General features: G+C 38.1%; 1 protein-coding gene across 1 annotated transcript in view; it reads right to left on the bottom strand.

The window, feature by feature from the left end:
* The window catches only part of EXOC4 (exocyst complex component 4), an 822,005-nt gene that overhangs the window by 718,248 nt on the left and 89,557 nt on the right, over window positions 1-14,200 (bottom strand). The window contains exon 6 of the mRNA XM_065883517.1: window positions 6,216-6,459. Coding sequence (XP_065739589.1) covers window positions 6,216-6,459 — 244 coding nt within the window. The remainder of the gene's footprint in view (window positions 1-6,215; window positions 6,460-14,200) is intronic.

Genomic DNA, 14,200 nt, shown 5'->3' with positions numbered 1-14,200 from the left:
TCATAGATAAAACCACTTTGTATGACTGGCCTATTACAACAGTATGCCCTCATTTCATTCATTCACTTCTGAATTTTTAAAGTACATTGCTCTAACTTTTAGAGCAGTAATTCAATGTATCTCTACAAATCTAAAGCCTGCAGAGACTGAGAAATCGGGGGCTGGGGGAGTGGGGAGTTTTAGGAAATGAGGCAAATACCAACTATGAAGAAAAACATGACTATAAAGTGGATGATCCAATGTTAGAATTATTCAGCGAGTATTCACCTAACACTGACAATCAATTACATGACAGACACTTAGGAGGCAGAAACGAAAAGGGTATACAGTCCATTACAATACAATGTAATACGTGTTATGACTATTTAAAAGTAGCATGGCCACTCCTTCAGATTCCAGATCAAAAATATAAAGACTAGAAGAAAGTTTGGGAAATTTTATTTATAATCTAAGAGTGAAGAAGACCTAAGTTCTGACACAAAACCCAGACACTTTAAAAGGAAACATTGATAAATACAACCTCATAAAAATAAAAACAATGTATACATGATCAGACATCATAAAGTCAAAAGAGAAAGAAGCTGGAGTGAAATTAGAATATAAATCCCAAAGAACTAATTTTCTTGATATATAAAAAGTTCCTGCAAATCAACAGAAAGACAAACATACTGGAAAAATAGATGTTCACTACTTTTCAGTAAGGAAATAAAACATTATTTGACCACTGTACTATTGAAAATTTCAACTTTTAAACAAGTCGGCTTTTAGGATAGGATAATGAACCATCCTGTACTTATCACCCTGATTCAATAAGTATCATTTATCACTAATCTTGTTTTAGCTATAACTACACTCACCCTCAACCCAGATTATTATGAAATAATATATCCATATATAACATAGATATCATAACAATGAATTACTTTTTACACAAATAAGAAGTTTAACCTCACTCAAATTTTCTCTAAAAAATACAAATCAAAACCACCTTGGAAATACCATTTCACCGATCAGATTGACAAAGATAAAAACATTCTGATAATACAATCTGTTTACTAGAGACTACAGGAACTCTCAAACATTACTGATGACATGAAAACTTGGTATTATCTCTAAGAAAAACACATTTGGCAATAATTATCAAAATCGAATAAACCACAAAAATCTAATCAACCAGCAAAGAACTCTGAAAATGGCACAACAAGAATCGGATGCTCTCCTTCTCACATCTTGTATGTCATCGTCAAGGTAACTGCACAACTAGAAGAATAACTAGCAGGTGCTATCAAATGAATGGAGCTTGATAACTACAACTTGTATAAAACAACAGTAAAAGCTGCCTTACTTTATTATTTAAAATACACACACACACCATCCCCCCCAGACACAAGACACACACTAATGCCCACCTACCCAGACCAGATTAGGTCCCCATGGTTATATGCTCTCATGGCACATTTTGCTTTTCCTCTGCAGCACTTATCACAGTTTATAATAATACACTTATCTAAAGGTTCTCTTATTAATGCCTTTCTTCCCCTCTAGACTTTAAACTCCATAAGGACAGGGATCATGTCGTATTTGTGTGGCATTTGAGCCCAGTTCCTGGTCCATGACTGATATTCAATATAAGTGGAATTCATTCTTTCATTCAAAATATATTTATTATGGGTCTGGTGGGCTCTGTGCCTACATTCTGGATATATGGTGCTGAACAAGGCAAACTAGTTCTCTCTTCTCTTGAAGCTTCCATTCTAGGAGTAGTCAGAAAATAACCAAACATGCACACACACACACACACACACACACACACCATAAAAAGTAACTTAATGAACATGATCCAGTTGATCTGCAAACACGTACTGTTTTTCCACACTAATACCCCCAATCAGCATTTCCATTTGTAATGATTTCTTTTGATTAAAATAACTTGAGTTATACTTTAAATTAATTCTTAAATAATGAATTTATTTTTCACTATAACTTAATAACAGTTGCAAAATAAAGGGGGAGGGAGCCTATAACCTTACTATCCAAACACAACTACTTTTAGCATTAAAGCATATTCCTCTCCCGTTTCTTCCATGAATTTTTCCTCAGTATAACAGTGAGCACAGAATATGCAATGTTCTCTGCTTTTTATATCAGACGCTTAATCTTCCCTCATTCATAATAGAGATCAAGGAACATCACAAAATGGTCTCCTTCCAAAAAGGGAAAAGGTCTCCCTGGCAGCCACTGTCCATTCATTCAATCCTTTCTGCCCTCTTCAGATCAATAGTCTTACCAAAGTGGAGCAGGCCTCCAGCACCTCCCCAGTCTGCTTTCACTTTTAACCAGGACCACTTTCAAGTAAGTCAAGTAGCTGTTACATGCCAATCCCTCTCTTTTCCCACATTCTTCTCTCTCACATATTCTTAACAAGGTATCACACCTTTGAGAAGATTTTGTTCCATGTATTTTTCACGCTTTTCTTATTTGCTAAATAGTAAAGGACTTCCTACAGCTTTTCTGAACAAAAATGAAAATGTTCATGAGCTAGATTTTGGGCAAGAACCAATAGCTAGGCAGCAGGAGTTGAAGAAACTGGTTATGGGCTGCACAGGCTGCAGACCACACAAGCCATCTGATATTGAAGACATTGCCTGCCTTTCTGAGGAAATTATGGGTAGCAGGTGGTTCTGGGAGATTTAAAAAGCCCTTGTTACCCTAATGTTTATCAACTTGGCAACAATAGTAGTTGAATATTTTCCTTTCATAGTAAACAGAGGTTTGTAGACACTTGATAATGAATGAACAGGAAGACAAAATATTTCTCCTATAAACAGACAATAGATAGGTTGGGGGATCAAGAATAAAATAAAATAGTAAGTGGGTGACCAAAGTGATTTTTGAAAACTGTCTGTGAAAGTATTCTGGCTCTGCAGGAAGTGAAAGCAAAACAGAGTTCACTAGTCTGGTTCCTACTACTTTTCTAGCAAAATAGCACACAACATTAATTCTCTTTACATAAAGACAAATGAAAACAGGCCTGCAATGCATCACAACCAGAATATATTTAAGAAGATGATGCTGAACAATGAGACTTTTAGGGAAAGTTACAATTCTGGTGCCTAGCCTCAGAGTAGCATTTATATGCTAACGATTTGGAATAGGTTATTTCATTGGCGGGGTGGGGGTGGGGGGTAGTGAGGGAGAGAATCATTTTGTGGAAGAAGGATTCATGGTTGTTTTTGCCTATGCTCCAACTTCCTTTAAGGAAAACAGTCTCTTACACCTTTAACGTAAGATTTCTTGAATGGTAAAAGATAATATTAATAATAATGTAAAGTATTCTGACTTTACTTCTCTCTAAAATAATGTCACTCACACCTCCCAGTACAGTTTAACACAAGGTATCATGCAAGCTTCAAGGATAATCTGACAATATCCTTTCTAAACTTCTAAACCTCTAGAAGCAACAATGCAATCACTTTTGAATGAAGTTTCCCAGGTAATTAATTCTTGAGGAGTTTTAAAGCATTTGTTGGCACACAGCTACCATAGACTAGCTCCAAATTATCAGCCATTTGGAACACCAACCCAAGAATTTAATCTTTGATTTTCGAAAAGAGTGGTTCCAAATATTTGCTTACTCTGTACTATTTTATCTAATAATAAGGAGTTTTGGCCCAATATTTCATATTTGTACATTTTATAAAATGGGATCATGTTATAGGCATGAAATCAAGACAAATAGCTTGCTCACTTGCAGGTGTCCAATATATCCTACCTACAAAGGCCTTTAAAATACTGACAAAAAAACAAAACTTAAAGAGGGAAAAATACCCTCCTGCTGACTCATTCTTCACAGAGAAACATTTATTATTTCCTGGGGCAGTATGCCGAATTTCCACTTCTGTTGCTGTAATTTCCACTTGTGAATTTTGGAAGGTGCCGAAGGAACGGAAGAGGAAGAGGTCAAAATCCTAGGAAAGACACGCTGCTGCTAAGGGGACTGTAATGAGAACTACGGAACAGTTACTGACCCGTGTCCTTTTCGTTTTATTTCCAATTTATACTATAGTCATGCTATTTCCCTATGAAAGTTCATTGTACTCATCTTGGGACTTGCAGCAACTGGGCAAACAGCAAATCAGAATTCTGGAGTGTTCATTAGTAAGGAGGCAAAAGGTCTACACAAAAATCCAGGCACCAGGCAAAGAAAGAAGAAAAGCACAGTTCCATTCAGAACCATTCCCAGCTTCTCTGGATCACAGTGTGAGTGATCAAAGAACATGAAAGTTGAGAAAGGAACCAAGAATAAATAAACTTATGTATTCACATACACGCACAGATGCATGTAATGGTACCTACTGGCACTGCTCTACCAAGCTCTAACCATATAACCTCATCTAACACGAGCAACCCTGTAAGACAGGTTCTGTTTTCCTCAGTTACAGAGCTGAAATTCAAAGTCAGGTCTGCTCAGCTCCAAAACCCATGCTCCTCAAAACACGTGCTTTGAAATACTCTGTGGCGTAAGAGGGGTGGAGAATGTTTTCTTCACCAATCGTACTTCTAAATGAAGTGTACAAGGGAATTAATTTTTGAAGACTTCTAAAGTATAATTAAGATCACTATTATTTAGAAAAAACAAAAGAATATAGAAAATGTAAACAGAATACATTATTTTCTTCAAAATTTTAAAGTGGGGAACTCCATACTAAGCTATTATTATTTCTCCTTAAATTTGTTTATCTTCTTTAAAAAAAAAAAAAATTTAAGTCCTAAGTACAAACAGAATTTCCTTCACAACGTGTCAACAAGATTATGAACTCTGTCGAACACACACTATCTCACGCCTCCCAGGAACACACATTATTTGAGCAACTCAGAAGAAATGCCCTACTTTGCCCTCTGTTCTCAGATAAAATTGTAGTTTCCATTGGCCTTTTCCCTTCAAACGACAAATTCCTGCCTTGCCCATATCTGGTGTACGTGGAGGGCTGGGGAATAGAACAGAGAAAGGGAAGGAGGGAACAAAGATCCACGTAGAGTGAATCTTGGATTTTCTAGGAAAGCCTCAATTTGAAATATCTTCTGCCACCATCAGATGACATTACACTAGTGCCCTAAGCTCTGGTTTGGCAGACATGAGCTCCCAGTGTATCACAGTCAAGACCGAGTTAGGATCAGAGGACAATTTCAGTTTTCCCCTTATGAAAGAAGAATTATGAAATCCAAACCTTATTAGTTGTTTTAAGTACATCAAGGAATCCCTGAGACTGATTTGCCTATTGGCAAATATCACTACACATTCAAGAAGAAAGCACGGGACAGAGGAAATACCATGGACTTGCATTCACCTGGAAGGCCAGCCACTTGTTCTGTGACCTTAAGCTAATTACTTCAGCTCTGAACCCCAGTTTCCTTAACTATAAAATGTGGGTACTAAGTAATCAGCTCAAAAAGTTATAGTGAGAATTAAATAATATACATAAGTTGCCTTGAATATAGTTAAGTGCTTAAGAAATATTCAATAATTGCTACATTCTTTCATTTGAGTATGGACAACATGCTTTAAAACTTCTCAACTACCTCAAAAACCACCTGAACTATGCCTCTTCAAGCTGTTTTCACCAGTCTGAGTTTGTATGGGCCATAGTATACAGAGTTCAAGAAACAACATAAACCTAAGATATTTACTTACCCCACCCACCCTAGAAAAGGTACAGTAAATACAATGATCAAAACCACAAACCATGGGACTTCCCTGGTGGCACAGTGATTAAGAATCCGCCTGCCAATGCAGGGGACATAGGTTGCATCCCTGGTCCGGGAAGATCCCACATGCTGTGGAGCAGCTAAACCCGTGTGCCACAACTACTGAGCCTGCACACCACAACTACTGAAGCCCATGTGCCCTAGAGCCCAGCATGGCTCAACTACTGAGCCCACGTGTCACAACTACTGAGTCCACACATCACAACTACTGAGCCCACACGCCACAACTACTGAAGCCTGTGCACTCTAGGGCCCATGGGATGCAACTACTGAACCCACGTGCCTAGACCTCACACTCCGCAACAACAGAAGCCACTGCAATAAGAAGCCCGTGCACTGCAACAAAGAGTAGCGTCTGCTCGCCTAAACTAGAGAACGCCTGCACACAGCAGTGAAGACCCAACGAAACCAAAAACAAAAAAACCCACACAAACCACACCCCCACCTACCTTGGTTGGTTCTCAGCCGTGAGGTTCTCTCCCCTCTGGTAACCACTGTCAGCCACCTGGGTTGTAGACCTCTTCACAATTTGCTTCAGCTCCCGCTCCAAGCGTTCTTTGATCGCCTTAACTGTCTCTGGGATCTTCTTCAGTTTGGCCAGCCCCTTGATGAGGATACCCATAAAAAGGGTGCTGTTCTCCTCTGGATCCAACTCCAAATCCTCCTTGATGTCCTGAAGGTTTATCTCCTTCACTGTAAAAAAATTAATAAATAGCCACAGATTCTATCAGCAAATCAAAAAACAGAATGAGTCTACAAAAATGTAATTATTCCCTTAAAGGAATCAGAGAGGTTTTTCAATTAAATTTGAAATTAAATTATACTTACACAGTAACTATCTAAGAATCACACACACACACACACAAAAACAGTTACGTTCCTCATATTAATACCCATCAATTAATAAGAGAGAGAAGAAATTAAAAGTAAGCAAATCTCCACAGAAATTTTTCCACAGACTACCATTTCTACAGTGAGTCATTTATTAACATTGGTGACATTTATTAACCTTCACTGTTTATAAAATGCCATACTTGGTGCTGCAGGAGAATTCCAAAGAGCCAGACCATAGTCTAAAATTCCTACTTATTAGTTAGAGATAAGTAGCTTGATAAAAAGACATTATACATACATGTGGAAAAGAAAAGGTAAATAAGTTAAAATTATAACCAATAAGAGAGATGAAGAAAAAGAAAGGAAAAATAATAGGTACAAGTCAGACAAGACTGAGGAAAAGAGTAATGAAGAGCATCTCATAAATACAAAAGAACAACATTCTATTTTTATTTAAAAACATGTCCACCAAAGCATCATTATCCATTGAAGACAGGTCTTGCTAAACCATGGAAGTTTTCTGAGTAGTATTATATGTCGAAAGTCTCTGCAGATGTTTAGACTACAACTTTCATCCAAACCATCTGGTTTCTAACAGTGGTTCTTAACCCCTGCAGGAGCTGGGGAGAGGGCAGGGCTGGGATCTGAGACTTCTGTCACCTACTGAAAACCACAGGCGTTTCCCTCGAGCTAACATGTATATACACAAAACTTCTCATATGACTTCAGGGGTTTCCACAACTACCAAAAGAACTGCAGGTTGAAAACCTCTGGCCCAAAAATAATTCTCTCATTTTACAAACGGCTGAATTAAGATAGACAAAAGCAAAAGTGAATACCAGCCTATGGACCCTAACAAAGTTGTCCCCATCCTCCCCTCTCCTCCACTCCTCTAAACAACTGAAAGGTTTTAAAAATGTGATATCCTGAAAGAACATATACATCCTTTACTAGATTCAAGCTCAACTACACAACACAAACCACTCCAAGTTGTTTAACACCACTGGAGCGTTTTGAAATCTACTTATTTAAGGAAGAATGAAAATATCCCAGTATATGGAATAAGTCCTTCTAACCACTGTATAACATCTCTGAAACCTCTACTTCAGATGACATGTAGGCTATTCTCAATCTCTTTTTTGTTCGCAACTCATAAAATGCACTTAAGTACGAACATTTAATGTTCATTTAATGACACCCATGATATAATTACTTACACAAATTTGTTCTTAAGTGAATAAGTCCTCTACAGATTTATGCATAATTCTGCTGCCTTACTTCAACTCACTAGACCCCTGAAACCCACAAGAGAGAAGCACACAGAGAATGACCAAATCCATATGGTTTCCTTCACAGTGTAGAGGGCATTTGATGATACCATATTTAATTTTAAATATCTTAACAGCAGCAAACTGGGTGTAGAACCAAAAAGGCTTAAAGCCTCTAAACTGACATGACAATTCTGAAGGCAAGTCGAAAAAAGTCATCGATATTTCCAGACGTGACATTCCAATAACAGACATTTTAGTTACTGGTTTTGTTTCACACATGAAGAGGTAGACACCTCAGGCCACAGAATCACTCCATGCTGCAAAACCAACCTCAACAGCAGCAAAGTACTTAGCAACCAGGGAGCCATCTAAATTCAGCATGGCAGAGGGGGAAAATGAAACAAAACTATAAGCAGAGCTTTAAGCAGGCAAGAAGGTAACAGAAACTTAGCTGGGACAAAAGTCATCTTCACAAGAGCACATATGAATCATAGACAGGACACACGCAAAGGGCCACCTAAACATCTAAGGCACCTGCTGCAAGAGTGCTTGGGTAATGAGGTACACGTAGTTGAAATCAATAAGCCCCTAGATTAAGTGGCGTATGGCTACTTATATGCACACTAATATGATAGCCTATTAAAAAATAACAAATAAGCAAGGTATGAATAATAAAATGTCACAGCCCCAAATGGCACATTTGTTTACAACCTTATCTGTTTGTCTCCCAAAATCTCCTAGAGCATAAACACTGAAAAGAGCCAGTATTAATTAATTTATATTATCTATTTCACTTACACCAGCTGAAAATTAAAAGGCAATTTAAAAAATAATATAGAGCTGAGGCTCGGGCTTCGGAGGTCAGATCCCAGGGAGAAGACTGGGGTCGGCTGCGTGAACACAGCCTGATGGGGGCTAGTGCACCACAGCTAACCGGGAGGGAGCCTGGGAAAAAGTCTGGAAGTGCCTACAAGTCAAAACACCATTGTTGCAGGATGGGTAAGGAGAGGGGATTCAGAGTACCACCTAAACGAACTTCAGAGACAGGCTCAAGCCACAGATATCAGAGCGCACACCAGAGACGGGCATGAAAGGCTAAGGCTGCGCAGCCACCAAAAAGCTTGCGTGCAAACACAGGTCACTCTCCACACCTCCTCTCCTGGGAGCCTGTGCAGCCCGCCCCTGCAAGGGTCCCGGGATCCAGGGACAACCTACCCAGAACACACGGCGCACCTCAGGCCTCTGCAATGTCACACTGGCCTCTGCTGCCACAGGCTCACCCCGCATTCCGTACCCCTCCCTCCCCCAGACTGAGTGAGCCAGAGCCCCCCAATCAGCCACTCCTTTAACCCCGTCCTAACTGGGTGGGGAACAGACACCCTCAGGTGACCTACACACATAGGCGGGGCCAAATCCAAAGCTGAGCCCCAGGAGCTGTGCAAACAAAGAAGAGAAAGGAAGATTTCTCCCAGCAGCCTCAGAAGCAGCGGATTAAATCTCCACAATCAACTTGATGTGCCCTGCATCTGTGGAACACCTGAGTAGACAAGGAATCATCACAGAACTGAGGCAGTGGACTTCAGGAGCAACTGTAGACTTGGGGTTTGCTGTATGTGACTGACTAGTTTCTGATTTTTATTTTTATCTTAGTATAGTATTTAGGACTCATTATCATTGGTGGATTTGTTTATTGGTTTCGTTTCTCTATTTTTATAATTTTTTTATTTTAATAGTATTTTTTTACTTTTATTTTAATAACTTATTTTATTTTTTTCCTATCTTTCCTTTTCTTTCTCTCTTTTCCTCAGAGCTCTGTGGCTGACAGGGTCTTGTGCTCCAGCGGGGTGTCAGGCCTCAGCCTCTGAGGTGGGAGAGCCGAGTTCAGGACATTTGACCACCAGAGACCTCCTGCTCCCATGTAATATCAATAGGGGAGAGCTCTTCCAGAGATCTCTATCTCAATGATAAGATCCATCTCCACTCAACGACCAGCAAGCTACAGTGCTGGACACCCCATGCCAAACAACCAGCAAGACAGGAACACAAACCCACCCATTAGCAGAGAGGCTGCTTAAAATCATAATAAGTTAACAGACACCCCAAAACACACCACCTGACGCAGTCCTGCCAACCAGAAAGACAAGATCCAACCTCATCCACCAGAACACAGGCACCAGTCCTCTCCACCAAGAATCCTACACAGCCCACTAAACCAACGTTACCCACGGGGGCAGACACCAAAAAGTGGGAAATACAAACATGCAGCCTGCAAAAAGGAGACCCCAAACACAGTAAGTTAAGCAAAACGAGAAGACAGAGAAACACAGCAGATGACAGAGTAAGGTAAAAGCCAACCAGACCAAACGAAGAGGAAATAGGAAGTCTACCTTAAAAAGCATTCAGAGTAATGACAGTAAAAACGATCCAAAATCTTGCAACTAGAATGGAGAAAATACAAGAACCATTTAACAAGGACTTAGAAGATCTAAAGAGCAAACAATGATGAACAACAGAATAACTTAAATTTAAAATTCTCTAGAAGGAATCAATAGCAGAATAACTGAGGTAGAAGTATGGGTAAGTGACCTGGAAGATAAAATAGTGGAAATAACTAACACAGAGCAGAATAAAGAAAAAAGAATGAAAAGAATTGAGGACAGTCTCAGAGACCTCTGGGATTTTAAACACACCAATATTTGAATTACAGGGGTCCCAGAAGAAGAAAAGAAAAAGGACTGAGAAAATATTTGAAGGGATTATAGTTGAAAACTCCCCTAATATGTGAAAGGAAATAGTCAATCAAGTCCAGGAAGCACACAGCCCCATACAGGATAAATCCAAGGAGAAACACACCAAGACACATATTAATCAAACTATCAAAAATTAAATACAAACAAAAAATATTAAAAGCGGCAAGGGAAAACAACAAATAACATACAAGGGAATCCCCATAAGGCTAACAGCTGCTCTTTCAGCAGAAACTCTGCAAGCCAGAAGGGAGTGGCAAGATATATTTAAAGTGATGAAAGAGAAAAACCTACAACCAAGATTACTCTACCCAGCAAGGATCTCATTCAGATTCGATGGAGAAATTAAAACCCTTACAGACAAGCAAAAGCTAAGAGAATTCAGCACCACCAAACCAGCTTTACAACAAATGCTAAAGGAACTGTTCTAGGCAGGAAAAACAAGAGAAGGAAAAGACCTACAAAACAAGCACAAAACAATTAAGAAAATGGTAACAGGAACATACATATCTATAATTACCTTAAATGTAAATGGACTAAATGCTCCCACCAAAAGACACAGACTGGCTGAATGGAGACAAAAACAAGTCCATATATATGCTGTCTACAAGAGATCCACTTCAAACCTAGAGACACATACAGACTGAAAGTAAGGGGATGGAAAAAGATATTCCATGAAAATGGAAATCAAAAGAAAGCTGGAGTAGCAATTCTCACATCAAACAAAATAGACTTTAAAATAAAGACTACTACAAGAAACAAAGAAGGACACTACATAATGATCAAGGCATCAATCCAAGAAGAAGATATAACAATTGCAAGATATTTATGCACCCAACATAGGAGCACCTCAATACACGAGGCAAATGCTAACAGCCATAAAAGGGGAAATCGACAGTAACACAATAATATCAGGGGACTTTAACACTCCAGTTTCACCGATGCACAGATCATCCAAAACGTAAATAAATAAGGAAACACAAGCTTTAAATGACACATTAAACAAGATGGACTTAATTGATATTTATAAGACATTCCATCCAAAAACAACAGAACACACTTTCTTCTCTAGTACTCATGGAACATTCTCCAGGATAGATCATACCTTGGGTCACAAATCAAGCCTTGGTAAATTTAAGAAAACTGAAATCGTATCAACTATCTTTTCCGACCACAACACTATGAGACTACATATCAATTACAGGACCACCTCACACCAGTTAGAATGGGCATCATCAGAAAATCTACAAACAACAAATGCTGGAGAGGGTGTGGAGAAAAGGGAAACCTCTTGCACTGTTGGTGGGCATGAAAATTGATACAGCCACTCTAGAGAACAGCATGGAGGTTCCTTAAAAAAATAAAAACATAATTACCATATGATCCAGCAATCCCACTATGGGGCATATACCCAGAGAAAACCATAACTCAAAAGACACATGCACCCCAATGTTCTTTGCAGCAATATTTACAACAGCCAGGTCATGGAAGCAACCTAAATGCCCATCGACAGACAAATGGATAAAGAAGTTGTGGTATATATATACAATGGAATATTAGCCATAAAAAGGAATGAAATTGAGTCATTTGTTGACACGTGGATGGACCTAGAGACTGTCATACAGAGTGAAGTAAGTCAGAAAGAGAAAAACAAATATCGTATATTAACGCATGTATGTGGAACACAGAAAAATGGTACAGATGAACCGGTTTGCAGGGCAGAAGTTGAGACACAGATGTAGAGAACAAATGTATGGACACCAAGGAGGGAAAGCCACGGGTGGGGGGGGAGATGGTAGTGTGCTGAATTGGGCGACTGGGATTGACATGTACACACTGATGTGTATAAAATTGATGACTAATAAGAACATGCTGTATAAGAAAATAAATAAAATGTAAAAATTAAAAAACAACTAATACTAAATTTCTTTGGGTTATTTGCATGGAAATATGTTAATATAAATGTTTCAGACATTACATGAAATTCCTAAAAATCTTATATGTTCTGGTATAATGTTATGTCATAATTCTAGTTATTACTTTTAAACATATATCTCAGAAATAATGAAATTTCCTTGTCAATTGCATTATTATGAACTTTCATCAAATCTTTAACCGTGGTCATTTTTAAGTCTTTTGTCATTTACAGACAGTCCTGGGTGTACTCTGATGCTTTTGCAAAAATGTTCCTATAAAAGAGTTTCATCTTCAAGGAATTCATGGAAAAGACTCTGACAAGTACAGGTTTCTGGTAACTGACTATACGGCTGAACTGAATGGATAAGCATTTTCAGAAATCTAATGGAAAACTGACGAATTCATAAAAGTGCTAACAAAAGATCAAGATGAAAAAAAGATTAATTACATGGGACTGAGTGAACTGATGAGGATATTATAATTTTTGTGACTTTCTGTTTGAATTTTTTTTAAATGTGATAAAAAAACAAATGTAACTTTAAAGATGTGCATAGTATCTCAGAGTATATTTAACAATTTCCTCATTGTTGAAAATTTAGTTTAATATTTGTTAGAGCAAACATTACTTTATACACATACTTGTCTGCCTTTCTCTCTGTTTATTCCTTATGATTGATTTCTAAAACAGCGCCATTTTACTGAATTGTATTTACTTCCTACTGGAACACTGCATTTATTTATATTGTGAAAGTCATATTTTTCTGTCTATTCAAGTATGTATAATACCTAGTTTTGTTCATTGCAAAATAGACATAAATTCTTTCAATTCAAAAAAAGACTAAAAAATACAAACACATGGATGATAAGCAATACACTGCTAAATAACCAAGAGATGACTGAAGAAATCAAAGAGGAAATCAAAAATAACTAGAAACAAATGACAATGAAAACACGACGACCCAATACCTATGGGATGCAGCAAAAGAGTGCTAAGAGGGAAGTTTACAGCAATACAGTTCTACCTCAAGAAACAAGAAACACCTCAAATAAACAACCTAACTTTACACCTAAAGCAATCAGAGAAAGAAGAACAAAAGAAACCCAAAGTTAGCAGAAGGAAAAAAAAATCATAAGGATCAGATCAGAAATAAATGAAAAAGAAATGAAAGCAAAGATCAGTAAAACTAAAATCTGGGTTATTTAAGAAGATAAACAAAATTGATAAACCACTAGCCAGACTCATCAAGAAAATAGGGGAGAAGACTGAAATCAACAGAATTTGAAATAAAAAAGGAGAAGTAACAACTGACACTGCAGAAATACAAAGGATCATGAGAGATTACTGCAAGCAAATTTATGCCAGTAAAATGGACAACCTGGAAGAAATGGACAAATTCTTAGAAAAGAACAACCTTCTGAGACTGAACCAGGAAGAATTAGAAAATATAAACAGACCAATCACAAGCACTGAAATTGAAACTGTGATTAAACATCTCCCAACAAACAAAAGCCCAGTACCACATGGCTTCACAGGCAAATTCTATCAAACATTAAGAGAAGAGCTAACACCTATCCTTCTCAAACTCTTCCAAAACATAGCAGAGGGAGGAACACTCCCAAACTCATTCTATGAGGCCACCATCACCCTGATACCAAAAACAGATG

Source organism: Phocoena phocoena, chromosome 9 (assembly GCF_963924675.1).
Source record: "Phocoena phocoena chromosome 9, mPhoPho1.1, whole genome shotgun sequence".
NCBI lineage: Eukaryota > Metazoa > Chordata > Mammalia > Artiodactyla > Phocoenidae > Phocoena > Phocoena phocoena.
The sequence above is the reverse complement of the archived record's forward strand: the minus strand, read 5'-3'. Positions and strand labels throughout refer to the sequence as shown.